At 37.0% G+C, this 16,766-nt stretch overlaps 1 protein-coding gene across 3 annotated transcripts in view; it reads right to left on the reverse strand.

The window, feature by feature from the left end:
* Positions 1-4,115: 4,115 nt before the first annotated feature.
* The window catches only part of fgd5a (FYVE, RhoGEF and PH domain containing 5a), a 55,403-nt gene continuing 42,752 nt past the window's right edge, over positions 4,116-16,766 (reverse strand). Inside the window, exons 13-21 of one of the 3 annotated variants that reach the window (XM_084394609.1) lie at positions 13,140-13,223; positions 12,930-13,009; positions 12,733-12,826; positions 11,838-11,975; positions 10,891-10,993; positions 10,154-10,293; positions 9,905-10,033; positions 5,147-5,301; positions 4,116-5,022 (exon numbers count right to left, since the gene is read on the reverse strand). In XM_084394609.1, coding sequence (XP_084250735.1) covers positions 4,986-5,022; positions 5,147-5,301; positions 9,905-10,033; positions 10,154-10,293; positions 10,891-10,993; positions 11,838-11,975; positions 12,733-12,826; positions 12,930-13,009; positions 13,140-13,223 — 960 coding nt within the window. In that variant the 3' untranslated portion in view covers positions 4,116-4,985. The remainder of the gene's footprint in view (positions 5,023-5,146; positions 5,302-9,904; positions 10,034-10,153; positions 10,294-10,890; positions 10,994-11,837; positions 11,976-12,732; positions 12,827-12,929; positions 13,010-13,139; positions 13,224-16,766) is intronic. The other 2 variants (XM_084394610.1, XM_084394611.1) reach the window with 2 other exon arrangements.

Genomic DNA, 16,766 nt, shown 5'->3' on the forward strand with positions numbered 1-16,766 from the left:
TTGAGCAACTTACATTTTAGACACATTCCAGTTATTTTTGTGTATTTTTGCTTCGTCAGCGAATATAGTTCAATAAGTCAATGTGGGAAAAACGTTTGCTTCATCCAAAATCACATACTTCCCTACTATATAGTGGGCGAAAAACAGTATGTGATATAAGAAATATAAAAGAGTAGGTAAAAAGATTTGTAAGTGTGCATACGATGGACACACTTTACTATCCCATGAGGCCACGGGAGAGGATTTGTGAATGGCAATAAATGCTGGTAGGTCACATGATAATGACAACATGACGAAGATTACATTCATACTACACACATTCATACTATAGGCTATAGAACATACATTTTAGCGGTCATGATGTAATTACTTTTTCAAAATCGGTACCTACTCAAGGGAGTATGCGATTTCGGACGCAGATCGACTGCACTGTTTTATACGCAAGAAGAACCAATGAGGTTCTGAAGAACCTTGCTGCATTCAAAATCGCATATTGTATAGTACAATACCGCATCTGATTTGAAACTTAAAAAAATATGTTCTATTGTACGAATGTAACTTAAGTATATGAATGAAATTCGTACGTGCCCCATCCGCCATGTTGTCACAGTCACATGCTCTGTTGGCATGCTGTTTTTCACATGCTGGTAGGGAAGTATCTCGCCTGAAGTAGTATGTCATCCAGGAACCTTTCACATACTATTTGTGAATACTCTGAATTCGGACACTGTTTTCATGTTCTGTTTTTTTGCCTATATGGTAGGGAAGTAGGCGTATTCAGATGCAGAGAGCCACTTGTTTAGTTCGTGAATTAATCTGTGTTTTGAAAGAATCGTTTGAGATTCAATTAAGCACTTAAAGGGATAGTTGCCCCAAAAATGAAAGTTCTGTCGTTAATTACTCACCCTCAAAGCCTAAATTAAATCTGTCCGAGTCTCTTAAAAAAAAGTGCTCAATTCATATGGATTAGTTTTATGATATTTATATCAACTTTTTGAAGTGTCAAAGCGGTAGTTGCGTAGCTGTCAATGGAAGGACAGAAAGCTCTCAGATTTCATCAAAAAGATCTTCATTTGTGTTTCAAAGATGAACAAAGTAGCCTAATTAATGTAATTGATGACAGATTTTTTTATTTTTGGGTGAACTAACCCTTTCAAGTAAATGTCTTGTCACCACCTACTGGGGGTAACCTTCAGAAAGTGTCATTGAAAAACTGTTCCTGAGAAAATTGAATGGAGAAGCCCCTGACTTGACTGAAGGGTCGGGGTGGGGGGTCTCTGGGTCTGTAAAGATTGAAGGGTATTTATTCTTTTTATGGTGTCAATTGTTCAGTAACCTATTAAATGAGGGATAGGCAGTCGTTGTATGTACAGTACTGGTTTGATGGTCATAGACACTTGAAGAGAGGAAGTGGAGACATAAAGGCAGTTTGTCCTTTATGTTAAATGTCTCTGTGTCTGAACTTGGTTATGAGCTCATTTTTCATCAACCTGTACATGTACTTCGCCACAACCGACATGGTAACAAAAATGCAGTCCCTGATCTAATATAAATGACATTTCAAGCAATTAAATGATTCGAATTGATCAATTACTCTTTCATTAGTGGGTCAGGGGAACTCAAGGGAGTGTGGCAACTAGAACAGTCCCATTTCTATCTCACTTTCCTTCTTTAACATCCTTTTTCTCTTTCTTGCCATTTCGCCACCTTCACTGCCATTCTATTGTGATATTCCCTGGATCCTCTTTTTCAGTCTTCGTTCCTGTCCTTTGCTTTCTATCTTCTTTTATATCCTTTGTGTCCTGTCCTGGATGACCTAGTAAAGCTCAGTTCTAATGAAGTCTATTTAGTCCCGACAACAGAGACTATTAATGAAATGTTTGCTGATCTGACATCACTACTGTGCTTTTTCTCCTACAGCTTTATAGTCTATTTAAGTTTAGAAAACTGATCCCAGATCAGTGTCAAAATAACAGTGGGGCCTACAATAGCACAGTGCATCATTAATATTTCAAAGGATGAAAAGAAATAGGGCGAAATGTTTTGTGCTGCTTCTTTTTTCTGTCGTATCAATTATTTATGCATTCTGCTGCTTAATCAACCTCTCTTATTTGGCCGAAGTGCCACAGACCACTTTATTAAAGCTAATTATCTTAACCTAGTTATATCGCATTACTAGGCGGCAGTTTGATAATAGAGCTCACACTGAGGAAGATTATTGAGATAATGATGAATGGGTTACTCATTTGACTTGAATAAGCACCCTATGTCATCAGTTAAGTCGTTCATTGCTAGGTTTGATATTGTAATGAAATAATCCTAATTATTAATCATAGATCCTAATAACAGTAGGATAACGGGGAGAAACTAAAATGGTATCGAAATCTGACCACTTATTTATATTTAGTAACAAATATTTAACTATGGCATCACAGACAAAAAGCTTGACTGGTTGTTCGTTGTTTAAGTATATGTCGCCCCCTAGAGGCTGTATATGAATAGCTGGAAAGTATTTCAAATTAATACATAGTTATTATATAAAAATGAATCTTTTATACTCTTTATTTTCCTTTATGCAGTGTCTTTGTTTAATTTTTTTTTAAAAATGCATCTTTTTAAAGTCGTCTATAGGAATAGGGTCTATGCTGGGGAATACTGAGCCTATGGGCCTATGAATATGGAAATAAATGACTGAGTCGGGAGATTGAATAGGGGAGAGTGGGGTAAGATGAGCCAGCGGGTAAATTCACCCGCCCCCTTAATTTTGGCAACCATACACTTTTATTGTCATGTGACCATATATTTTGGAACCACCCATCATTTTGACCAGATTGTGAAAAAAACAGTGGAAGGCACACATTTACTATAAAAACCGTTTTTGGCTTATCAAAGTAAAATTTTAGCGTAATGGCTGTTACATCAAAGCAAATTTGTCCAGGTCTAAAAATATTTATGATCCATATGGGTGATTTAGCCATGCAAATCATTTAGCTAAATATTAGCCTGAATTGGTAAGCTAGCTAGTTTTGTCCAAAATGGCAGCTATGGGGTAAAGTGAGCCAAATGCTGTGGAGTAAATTGAGCCTGCATTTTAACTTACCCCACCATAAGGCAGTTAAGTTAAATCTCTGAAGTAGCCTATAAACTGGTATAATTTCAATGTAATATTACACATTACTTAAACTCTCTGTTTAGTCTGTTTTTGGGAAGGTTACAACTTTGGTGTTCAACATAGCCTATTGTTTCAGAAATGCAAACAATTAAAGATACTGAAATTACAACTTCATTTGGTTTTGTTAAGTTTGTTTTAAGAAAAGAAATATGTAGAAAGAAATAGGAAATTTGATTTAAACTTTGAAGTGTTTGAATCAATTAATATATAGTCAGTTTACACCCAGATGGAGCAACTTACCCACTGACTAGGATCAACTTACCCCAAACCTGCCCTTCGTCATAGATGTGTTCTGATCATTTAAAACGATTGTAAACATCCTGAAATTTCTTTCGATACTTTCATTGTACTTGTCTTGAGGAGCACATAAATAAAAAAATGTTACCCCACTCTCCCCCTACTGGAGGTGTTTTTTTTTTCTTTCTTTTTTCTCTGTTTTACAGAATGCAGCTTTTTTCAAATGTAACATTCAAAGACAAATAAAAACGAACATGATATAAAAACGAAAGTGTGTCGCTTGGCATTTTAGAAATATAGCCGAACAGAAAAATGCTCAGTTATGTAGGTTCTTTCCAGTGAGATGAATAGCCTATATAGGCTACAACAAAACTCACCTCAACACATTCAAAAATGCAAGTTCGAACATTTATATGATGTTCATGTTTTAAAAAACAGACATTTTTAAACATATCTTTGTGGAATAATGCGACTTTCGACGATGGCCCAATTCCAAAACTGCTTAAGGTCAATACTCTACATAAAGCTTATGACACTTTGTTATTTTTAATGAAACATTTAACCGACACAGATGTAGGCTACAACATTTCCATACTGATTTACATCGAGGTTTTACTGAACTATGCCAAAGAAAGCATGCGCTGTGGAAATGCATGCGCATATGAACCATACGCTGTTATTTATCACAAATGCATAGGCTATAGGATCATATTAAAACAATACGTTTACTGTGTATGACGCCAATGTTGGCTAAACTCAAGTTAGCACAGCTTCACAATAGTAACAACAACTGTAGTGGGATTCTAGTGAAAACAATGTTTGTAAGGGTACAGAGTCAGATGTAAAATAACTCCCAAACGTGAGGATAAAAATGAATCACAGCAGATGATAGCAATATCTTAATATAGCTGCAAATTAAATATATTACGGAATTGTAAAATGTACAGCTCGTTCCAGTTAGGCTATACAATTCTATGTCAAATCCATATATATATAATCACATGACATCATTTGTATATAAAACATGGACTTTTTAAATCTGAGGTGGTAGGATATGGCATGCTAAACATTCAGCTGTTTAATGAAATTAACAATATATTGTCTATAACAAGCCTGTATTGGCTTAATCATACTCATCCAAACTATAACAAATGCCTTGTCCTTAATTTATTTTGAATTTTACAATGTATAAAATGACAGCACTGAATTATATCTGCATATAGAAAGGTAGTTACAGTTTCTAAAAAAACAAACATTCTCCTTTATTCGACACACGTGAGAACAATCATTCACTGAACTGCACTGTTTACATTTGGCACTTTTTTGAATTAGTCTGTGAAGTAGGTGAGGCACAGGACAAACAAACACCGAGCATGACATGCCTTGTGTGACTGTCCTGAAATTCAGCAGCCAAAAAGAAGATAGAGATTTAAAAAACGAAGGTATCTGTGGTGTGATTCCGCTGGTTTCTCAGGCACAGGTGACTCTGATGTCATAGGTGTAAGCCCATAATGGGTTTAGCTGTCTGGGGAACCCTGCCCAAAGTCCTCTTGTCATCTGGGCAGATAGCTGGATACTATAACACTGTGGCCTCTTCCATGGCGTTTACCCACCTGCAAAATAACAGTTTCTTTAACATATTTCTGTTGATTTCATTTGTGACAATGCATCATCTCAGTCTGTTTTCTCTAAACGTGTGGATATTTGGAGTGTTTTCATGACTCTTGTGTGTCATACCTGCGTGCAGTATGCTGGTCATCTGCTCTGAAGGTGTAATACAGTGTTTTTTTATGGTAGAGCTGGAAAACATTGTCTGTGTCTTCCCCCTCTGATCGATCAGACAGCTTCACAGTAAAACCCTGCAGAGGAAGACTTTCGGATGCCACTTTATCCTGCAGACACAGAAGAGAAAGACAGTTCAAATATGGGCAAGGGGTTGTATGCTACATGGTGCTACATATTTTAGTACCTGACCCATGAAAAATGCTTTAATTTAGCACAGTTCAGTGAGTCAGATTTAAAAATTAATTTAATAACACTGAATAAATAAACATTGTTAATAATAAGAAATGTTTCTTGAGCACCAAATAAGCATATTTGAATGATTTCTGAAGGATCATGTGACACTGAAGACTGGAGTAATGATGCTGAAAATTCAGCTTTACCATCACAGGAATAAATTACATTTTACAAAATATTCACATAGAAAACAGCTATTTTAAATTGTAATAAAATTGTATGAATGTTTCCAAACTTTTGACAGGTACTGTATATTTTCTGCCTTATTCTGTAATAATATATATATACAGTACCAGTCAAAAGTTTGGAAACACTACTATTTTTAATGCTTTTGCAAGAAGTCTCTTATGCTCATCAAGCCTGCAGTTAAAAAAAAAAAATTTAAAATAATGGTTCTCTTTTTTAATATATTTTAAAATGTAATTTATTTTTGTGATGCAAAGCTGAATTTTCATCAGCAAGTACTCCAGTCTTTGGTGTCTTATGATCCTTCAGAAATCATTCTAATATGATAATTTGATACTCAGTTATTATCAATGATGGAAAACAGTTGTGCTGTTTAATATATTTTTTTGGAATACTTTTTTCAGGATTCATTGATGAGTAAAACGTTAACAGCATTTATTCATAAAAACAGCATTTATTCAAAATAAAAACATTTCTAACAATATAAATCGTTACCATCACCTTTTATCAATTTAACGCATTCTTGTTGAATTAAAGTACTAATTTCTTTTAAAAAAAAAGAGTTATTGTTCCCAAACTTTTGAACGGTAGTGTATATTGTTACAAAAGATTTCTATTCTAAATAAATACAGTTCTTTTTAACTTTTTATTCATCAAATAATCCTGAAAAAAGTATCTCAGGTTATAAAAAAAATATTAAGCAGCACAACTGTTTCCAACATTGATCATAAATCAGCATATTAGAATGATTTCTGAAGGATCATAAGACACCAAAGACTGGAGTACTTGCTGATGAAAATTCAGCTTTGCATCACAAAAATAAATTACATTTTAAAGTATATTAAAAAAGAGAACCATTATTTTAAATTGTAATAATATTTCATAATATTACTGGGTTTTTTTTGTTTGTGTTTTTACTGCAGGCTTGATGAGCATAAGAGACTTCTTTCAAAAACATTAAAAATAGTAACGTTTCCAAACTTTTGACTGGTACTGTATATATATATATATTTTTTATGTTGTATGAAATCCATGAAATCCAAAAACCAAAAAGTGTTTGTAGTTTGTGAAAAAATATTATAGATATTAGTGTTATTGTTCAGCAGTGTATTTGATATTTTTAACGAATTAAAAGCAAGAGATGCGATACAAAATAAAAAGGTAAGATAAAAACTGGCATTACACCTGACATCTCTGTCCCCCTCACTTCTGAAATGATGGCTATGCCCCTGACCTGACATCAGCAATGATGCTGAAAATTCAGTTGTGCCCTCCCAGAATAAATTGCACTTATAAATTGCACTTAAAATATATTAAAATAGAAAATGGTTATTTTAAATTGTAATAATATATCACAATATTACTGTTTTTACTGTATTTTTGAACTTTTATAGTCCAGGTGATATGTGAAAATGATGTTCACTTTTTCATAAAAGCATGAAACTTGGTACACATGTACAGTTTGCGGCCATTTTCAGAAATGGAACCATCGCAAAAACGCCTCGTGGCGGCCATTTTTTAATTATGTATTTTGTATTATATCTCCTGAACCAAACATGATAGCATGGAAAATGTGATGTCTACCCCTATGTTTTGATGGTCAAGGATTACAATGATACCATTTGCAACATCATAAAATGTTCAGGTGAATAGTTATTGGTGAATTCAGTGACATTGTGAGAAGGATTACAATGAAATTGCAGTATCTGAGAATATCATCTGAAGCTGGGGACACACTAAAAGATTTTTAAAATCTTATAATATTTTCAAAATGTGAGAAACCACAAACATGATGATAAAAAATCTTAGATTTATCTGTTTTGTTCCTCTGTAGTGTGGAGTGCCGCGAATGTGACCAGGAAAGCACACCACACACAAACAGATTCCATTCACAGACAACAGCCTTGTGAACACGGGAAATTCCCCAAAATGTCTTGCATCAAACGTGACTTGGCGGACAACTGGCATGAAGAAATGGTGCTTATAGTGTATGGATTGCTTTTTAAGCCAGAGACACACCAAGCCGGCAGTCGGCCGTCGGGCAGTTTTTGAGTGTCGGCCGACTTAGGTTTTCCAGTGTGTTCCAACACAGTTGGCTTTCATCAGCGTTCGTTCTTTGGCGTGGGTTGGGTGTGTCCCTACCCTTTCAGAAAATTCACGGGGGAAAAAAAGTTCGATGGAATCATGGAGATGGTGTGACCATGAAATTTACATGTTACAGCATGAGCTGGAGGTGAGTCTTCCGTCAGCTCGCTTTCTGATTGGGTATTGTTTCGTTTTACGTGATAATCTCCAGAGCATGCGCGCGTTTGTCCTCGGGGTTCCCCCAACACAACAGGATTTCTGATTCGATTCGAGATTGGGGCGGTTCCGCGTTCTTCCGAGCAGATTCGGTCACTCTTAACACACCTCACACCAGAGGAAAATCTGATAAGATAATTTGTAGAACCATCAAGATAATCGCGACTTTACCTGGCATTGTCAGAAGGGGAGAAATTGGTTCAACATCACCCCAAATATCTTGTAGTGTGTACCAAGTGATGAGTTTGAGAATGCCATGGAGTTCAGCAGTAAGGGTATCTCTGAAAACTGACATCGTGAAAAGGGCCAAAAGTGTCCAGCTGAAATTCAAGACATTTGAGTTGGCTGACGTGATTGAGGAAATGGGAAACCCCTTCGCAGAGGACAGCAACAACCTTCTGAAGCTGAACTGAGAATTAGCAGACCAAGCTGTTGTGGATGCTGTTCGAGTTGCAGGGGATGGACCAAGACAAAAGCAGTACAAACTCTTTGTTGCAGAGAGGATGCAGGGCACAAAACGCATCACTGTCCATTTGAAGAGGAACAAGCTCCCTCTTTTTAAAAACAGCTCTGATAAGAGGACCGTCCCAGACAAAACTCGCTGAAAAATGACTGTGCACTGTTTTCCAAACTCTACATTGCCTGTCAGACCCATGATGGGAACCATGAAAACTTCTTCAAAAATGGAAATCAGGCCTACCCTCCATCACTCTCACTTCATGGTGGACTATGCTTGGGAAACAAGGCTGATCTGCCTGGGAAACAGTATAAGCAGTGCCCCAGACAGTGAGGTCAAAATATTATATGGGTCAGCAGTCATCAACATGCTGAAACCAGGCATAGCTAAACCTTAAATGACTTTTCCAGCAAGATCTTCATACCTTATATTAAAGAGAAACTTGAAATGGTCAACAAAGTGGATGTTGTTTAGGACTGCTATGAAGTTACCAGCTTAAAGTCCCAGAACTGGGAAAAGGGGACAAAAACAAGAGTGGATGGAAAAAGACAAGTTAACAAACCAACAGCAAAGGCTTCATGAGAGTGGATAAAAACAAAACAGAGCTCTTTTACTTTCTGGCCGGGAACCTTGTGGAAAGGTCGACTACCAAACGAGTTGTTTACACATGCGGACCCAATCATCTCACCCACAAGAATCAGATCAGATTACACCTTGCACACAAGAAGAGGCACATACAAGGATGCTACTCCATGCGGTGGATGCTGCAAGAAAAGGATTAAAAAGATCACCCTGGGCACTGTGGACCAACTGTTGTGGTTCTAGCCATAGCACATGTGTCAGAGCTGGACATTGAGGAGTTGTGGGTGGCATTTAGGACTGGCAAGAACTTCAGATACATACCTGCCCATGAGATTGGCAAGTCACGAGGCGTTTTTGCGATGGCTCCATTTCTGAAAATGTTCAGGGTCCCAAACTGTACAAGAGTACCAAGTTTCATGCTTTTGAAAAAGTTAACATATCACCAGGACTATTAGTAATGATGCAACATACCAGAGGCTCTCTTATCAAAGCCAAAATTTTGGTATCGATCGAAAAGTTCACACTTACAAATAATCAGATAGAGTAAATAGTATGCGCATTTGGCGTGCTATCCGAGGAGAGGGCTCCAAACTCTGTATTTTGGCCCGAACCCAGAGTACTCCCCCCGGGTCTTTGGTTAGGATAGTAACCAGGCAAGTCTGAGGAGACGGGGTGGTGGAGGGATGCTGAGAACTGTCGAGGAACATAGGTGAATCGGCTGCATATATAGGCCTCCTCTCAAGCTGATTGGATAGATTATTTGAACGCGTTCCACCCAAATGTAGTTTGTTCACTAAAATACGGGTCACTAAAGACCAGGTGAAAATAAAATTGTTTAAAAAAAAAATGTATATGATAGTGATTGTGATGTGTGCATGTATGCATAATGAGTGTTTGTGTGCACGTAATCTAGTGTCTGTGCTGGTGTGGGAGACTCTGGGTCCCCTCACCTCTCGTGCTTTAAAGGTGTAGAGCACCTTGTCTTTGAGCAGGAACCACAGCCTCTTCCACTTCCTTTTGCTCTTTTTGCGCCTTTGCAGACTGCCACTGATAGTGGACCCCTCTGCACCCACAGATACCTGCACACATGGAGTCTTTTTAGACACATTCTGTAATCATGTTTTAGACAGAAAAATACCATAAAATGATTCAGATTCAGAAGTGAAGGAGCAGGGAAGAGTTTGTGTGTGTGTGTGTACCTGTGTGAGAGGTGAGCTGCTCTTTCTGTTCCTCCACAGGCTGGGCGGCTGTAGGCTCTGGAACACAGCAGAGAGAGGCCTGCTGGCCCTGTTTGTGCGGGGACTAGCGCTCGCACATGATCCAGGAATATTACCACCTCCTACAAAGACATCATACACTGACATTAACTAGACAGAAATCAAGATTATTTAAAATGTTTCAAATGGAAATAGCATATTTTGTTTAAACAATCAATTGCAGACGAATAATGATGAATATTGAGAATACATTTTATTTTGGATAATATATATAAAAAAAACTTCAATACTAGGGATAATAAAGGGATAGTTCACCCAAAAAATGTTGTAATCACTTACTCACCCTCATGTTGTTCTAAACCTGTATCCATTTCTTTCTTCTGCTGAACACAAAAGAATATATTTTAAAGAATGTTCTTAATCAAACAGTTGACGAGTCCCTCCACTTCCAAAGTAGGAAACAAAATACTATGGAAGTCAATGGGTGCTGTCAACTGTTTGATTACCAACATTCTTTAAAATATATTATTTTGTGTTCAACAAAAGAAAGAAACTCATATAGGCTTGGAACAACATGAGGGTGAGTAAATTTCATTTTCATTTTTGGGTGAACTATCCCTTTAAAAGGTTCAGATTAGCATCCAATCAAAGTGAACAGTTTACATGAACAATTTCTAATCCTAAATTGCATAACACACTGCATAATTTTGCAGTCTTACCCCTCTTCCTGAGCTCAGCATAGCAGTGATCACAGACTTTAGCCATCCTATCCTTCAGGTACTTTAGAGGATACCTGTTCCGCGAGCAGGAACGACACACAACCTAAAAATCATTTGAATAAAGAAGAGATGCTAATGTCAATAGCTAGAAAGTAGGGTGGGAATTTAATGCTGATATTTAGTATACACTAATGTTTAAAAGATTGGGTCAGTAAGATTTTTAAAAATAAATTAATACATTTATTCTGCGAGTATGCATTAAATTGATCAAATATGACAGTTAAGACATCTATATAATGTTACTCATCTTTTTTATTTCAAATAAATACTGTTATTTTGAACTTTCTATTCATTAAACATTTTAACAAATGTTTTTCAGTACCGCACTTTATTTTAAACTGAAATAATATTTCACAATATTAGTTATACTGTATTTTGATCAAATAGATACAGCCTTGATGAGCATAAAATACTTTTTTCAAATCTTACTGACCTCAAACTTAATCAGTGTTATGATGGGTTGTGATTTTTTTATTTTCAAATGATTTATTTCCTATAATTTAACTTTTTTATTATTTTATTAATTATTAGCCTTTCCCCTGCTGTTTCTTTCCAAACCCTAGTATGGGAAACCCTGATGTTATGTAATGTTTAATGCACTTCATGTTGTTGATAGCAAAAAAAGGGAATAGTTTCCCTTTCTCTCTGTATTTTTTATCCTTATGGTACAAGATTATACTATTCAAACCAATATTATAAAAAAAAGTTAGGTCAAAAGAAATCTAAAAGTAATCAAAAAGTAGTCAGATTATACTACCTAAAATGTGCAATGTAATAGATTATGTTAATAACTGTGCACTATAAAGTCAACATATTACTGTGAATCAATTAAATAGTAAACAAAACTCTTTCCTGACACAAGAGGGAGCTGACACTTCATCTTTTACCTTTCCACATGCGTTGCAGTGATGCCGTCGCAGTGTTAGGCTGAAGTCTGACGTGCAGTTCATGCACATCATCACATGTGACACAGGAACCAGAACAGGAGCAGCCTCTCCCAGAGACATCCATAACTTCTCTCTCGCCTGGAAACATGGACAGTGATAGCGAATGTGATTACACACATTTCATTATTTAGGTTCTTTACAGAGGACCTATTATGCTTTTTATACAGTTTAAACTTTCTTTAGTGTGTAATGTTGCTGTTTGAGCATGAATAAGGCTTTCAAAGTCACTGAAAAAGGAGTTATTCTCTATATTAGTAAGCAGTGATTCTGACAACGCCTCGATTGTAGTCTTGAGTTTTCTTCTGGGAACGAATATCACAATATATCCCTCATTTAAATAATTCCTGCCTAAGGCATACACAAAATAAGAGGTGAGGCCTGGTTGAGTTGCGTTAGTAGTGTGTTGTCGCCATGTCAAAGAGACGCTGCTTTTTCCGCCCTGGATCGAACATGGTTAAGGGCGTGACATTTCCAAAACATGTTTAAAGCATTTGACCAATCACAACACACTGGTCCAGCCAACCAATCAGAGCACATTGTGCTTTTTGGGCAGAGGGGCTTCATAGAGAAAGGAACTAAAACTGGGAAAGGTGCTGCAACAATGTAAAATATGTAAAATATGTTTTTTGAACAGTCAAGCATGAAAACCTATTCTAGTAGACCCCAAAAACAAAAGCAAGCCTTTGTAAAAGGGCATATTATGGCCTCTTTAATACTGAATACTAATGCAATAAACAAAAGCTTTGTGATGATGTTCCTCCTGTTGCTGGTTTTATAACTGGACCATACTGTAGATGTTTTTGTATGGCGGCAGTGTAAGATAATATCCTCACACCTCACTAGAGCAGCTGAAGGTATTGAGGCCTGCAGCGTGATCCGCTATAGCCCGGCTCAACGTGTGGAACCAGTCTTCTCTCTCTCCTAAAGAACTATCAGAGACAGAAAGAAGGCATGCTTGAAGTGACTGAATGACAGTGGATATCAGTACATACAGTACAGACACATGCAAACAATTATGGAAATGCTCATTACCTCGCTGAGAGGGTGATGGTAACCTCGCTGACTTCTATTCTGAGCGTGTTGAGCACATTGTCTATGACAGGTTTACTGACCTACAGACACATGAAAACACATACATTTTAAAATACTTAATACCATTTGAATCACACCTCATCTAATGGAGGCAACCATTTTGTTTCTTAGCTGGATAAACTGATCTTCTGAGAAGTGCTGCTTTCTTACCTTCATTCCACTTAAAGTCAGTGTGTTCTTCAGCCTGTATTTACCATCCTGCTGAGGGTAGGTGTACAGCATCACGTCATTCATCTGCAACACACACATTCACTTAGCTAAAATGGGACATTTCCAGAGATTTATACTGCTTTTATTTACTTTATTGTTAAACCATTCCCCTCCCTCTTGCATCGACATCTCTGATAGAGAAGCTATTTTACTCAGATATACATCTCAATAGGGAAGAAAAGACTGTCACAACTTGTTTTATGACGACTAAATAACATGAGTGCTATGTGGAGAGCTTTATTATTTAACTAACATGATAATAATTTAGATTATATATTTCAATTATTTCATTTTAATTAGAAATATAAGCATCATTATTACTACTATAGGCAATAACAATACTGTAACCCCTAATCTTATTATGAGCAAAAGTAATAGTGATGCTTTCCTTCTATTATTCTGTTGTGTTTATTTTCACCACAAGGAGGCAGTAAAAGCTTTTAAATCAGTGGTTCTCAACCTGTCCACAATACCTGAATCCCCCCACTACCCTTTATCAATTACAGAAATTAGGAGTGCCCATAGATTACAATAACGATAACACTTTATTTTATAAAGTCCTTGTTACACATGTACTTACTATAGTTATTACAGTAAACTATGCATAATTACAACCCACTAATCCTAACCCTAACCCTATAGCAAGTTCAGGTTGTTAATTAATATTACTCCGTACTGTATAGTTACACTGTAAAAGGGACACCTTAAAAATTAAGTCTAAAAAAAACTCAAATAATAAAAAATAAAACAAAATTAGAATGACCTTTTTGTTGTGTAGCTTATTTTAGAGCTTGTTTTGTCTTATTTTAAAACATTTTTAGTAATCTTGAGGCTTTGTTTGAAGTTTGCTGAGGCCCCCTAGTGGCCCCGGACCCTTGGTTGAGAATCACTGCTTAAAATAGCTTTCACACAATGTATTTAATTCCTGCCTTTGCAATAGACATTCTTCCACAAGTGTAGCACGTTCAGTTTAGTACTCAAGAAAGCAATTCACATGTTTAATTCAATAGGTTGTGCATGATAAAAACAGTTTATGGGATATTTTTCTGCGCTTCAGTCCTGACAATGATCAGCTCACGCCCACAAACAGACAAGCCCTACAACTTCAAACCATTGTGTTTGCTTGACATATATAGCTCCAAACAAAAGTGGTGACATCAGAAATGCAATGTGCGTGCCCCAAACATCCGCAGTTCACAGGCAGGGTCCAGGAATTCAGTCCGGACGCTCCTGAGAAAGGCTTTTTGGGTGGAGGCAGCAAGACAGGGACAACAAAAACATCAACACTAACAGCCACAACAGCCCTGAAACAGCTGAGATTTTAATGGACACAACAATACTGTCCTTAACAAAAATAACTAGTGTGTGTGTCCCTTGAGACTGGACCAACAAACCACAGGTCCTACGTAAAATCTCCATATTGATCTGTTATTACAGTAGCCAAGGTTCTGAAAAAACTGCACCACAATGTTACTTAAAGGAACACGCCGACTTTTTGGGACTTTAGCTTATTCACCTTATCCCCCAGAGTTAGATAAGTCCATATACATACCTTTTTCATCTCTGTGCGTGCCGTAACTCTGTCTGACGCACCCACCGCTAGCCTAGCTTAGCACAAAGACTGGAGGTAAACGGCTCCAGCTAGCATACTGCTCCCAATAAGTGACAAAATAACGCCAACATTTTCCTATTTACATGTTGTGATTTGTATAGTCACAGCGTGTACGAATAACAAGGTCACATGAGACACAGACATCTTCTAACCGTATACATACTGGGAACTATATTCTCAGAAGGCGAAGCACTGCTACTTCTGCGAAGTGATTTACTCCAACTCTGAGCGAACTCTCTGCTCCTCACCACGGGCCTTCTCAGGCGCTGCAAGCAAATCACTCCGCCCAAGTAGCAGTGCTTCGCCTTCTGAGAATGTGACCATGTTATTTGTACACGTTGTGACTATACAAATCACAACATGTAAATAGGAAAATGTTGGCGCTATTTTGTCACTTATTGGGAGCAGTCGGGTCAATTTAGAATTTTATTTAGAATTTTTTACAGATTGGGCTTTGGTCGGACTCGGGCTCATTTAGCTTTTCTCCTTTCATCGTGCCCATAATATACGTGCAGAGCGCAGGCTACTGTATGAAATATTGTTATATTGATAATATTATAAATATGCAACGCAATATGCGATCACACGAGTAACGTGACACGCGTGCAATGCATTAGGTGATAGTTGACCATGCAAAGCATCAGGGAGAAGTTGGAGCGTAAGGAATTACTAAAAGTTCCCAATACCTCAGGAAAAGCTGCATTTTGAAAGAGTTTTGATTTGATTACCGAGCCTGAAGCCTTCAACAGTGGATGCTATTCTTTTTCTTCACAACGATCGCGAATAAACAGTGAATGAACCTACTCAGTTCAACGGATTTTTTTTCTTTATTATATTTTTATTATTATTTAACGTTAGCCAGTTGGCAAAGAGTTCTTTGAAACGTTCTTCAGTAAAGTTACTTGACATCAAAAAAAGGTAGGCCGTAAATCTTTATTTACTGCTAGATCACGTTTGGCTATATAATATTCTCTACTGCATGCTTATGTTTCTCTGTAATGGACAGTCTGTATTAATATTTGTGGGCATAATTGTCGGTGGTGGTAGTTATGTTTGAGGCCTATAATAAAATGTTACCTAGTAGCGTGTGTGTATGTGTGTGCGTCTTGTGAGTGCGTCTAGCAGAGACAGCGCGCATCAGAGAGCGTGTCAGAGAGAGCTTAAAGTGATATTGATGTTGGTCTCGGGTCGGGTTCGGGTTGAAAAATTGCAGACGTTTTCGGGCTGGGGCCGGATTAGGGCTTGAACACCACGGGCCAGGTCTCGGTTAGGGCTGGATGTTTTGCCCCGTGCAGGGCTCTAGGCAGCATGCTAGCTGGAGCCGTTTACCTCCAGTCTTTGTGCTAAGCTAGGCTAGCGGTGGGTGCGTCAGACAGAGTTACAGCACGCACGGAGATGAAAATGGTATGTATGGACTTATCTAACTCTGGGGGATACGGTGAATAAGCTAAAGTCCAAAAAAGTCGGCGTGTTCCTTTACTAAACTAAAATTCTGTATGTCTCACACAATAAAGCTTGTCCCTGATGAATATTTCACAGTAGGGTTCCTATAACCTTTGACCTGTGAATTTTACTCTGACTTTTCCAGTTGTTTATGATTACTGGATAAGGATTTTTGATCATTTTATAGAGATTGCTGGGACAGATTTTCTTTATTTATGTCATGTCATGTTATGTTTGTTTTATCAAAACATGACATGTTTCATGTCAGACAATTCTTCGAAATTAGTAGCTTACACAAATTACAAATAATAGTAATTAAAACAAAATAATCGTTTTAAATCACTTTTCCAGGCCTGTAAAGCCAGAGTTATGTTAGTATTATTTATATACTATTATAGAATTGGTCATATTTTAAATGTGCTTTTATTTTTTTGTATCTTCTCATTTTTTACTTTAATTTGAGTAGTTTTAGTAATTTTATGTACAATTTTTATTTAGCTTTCATTTATTTT

Source organism: Rutilus rutilus (genome assembly GCF_951802725.1).
Source record: "Rutilus rutilus genome assembly, chromosome: 22".
Classification (NCBI taxonomy): Eukaryota; Metazoa; Chordata; class Actinopteri; order Cypriniformes; family Leuciscidae; genus Rutilus; species Rutilus rutilus.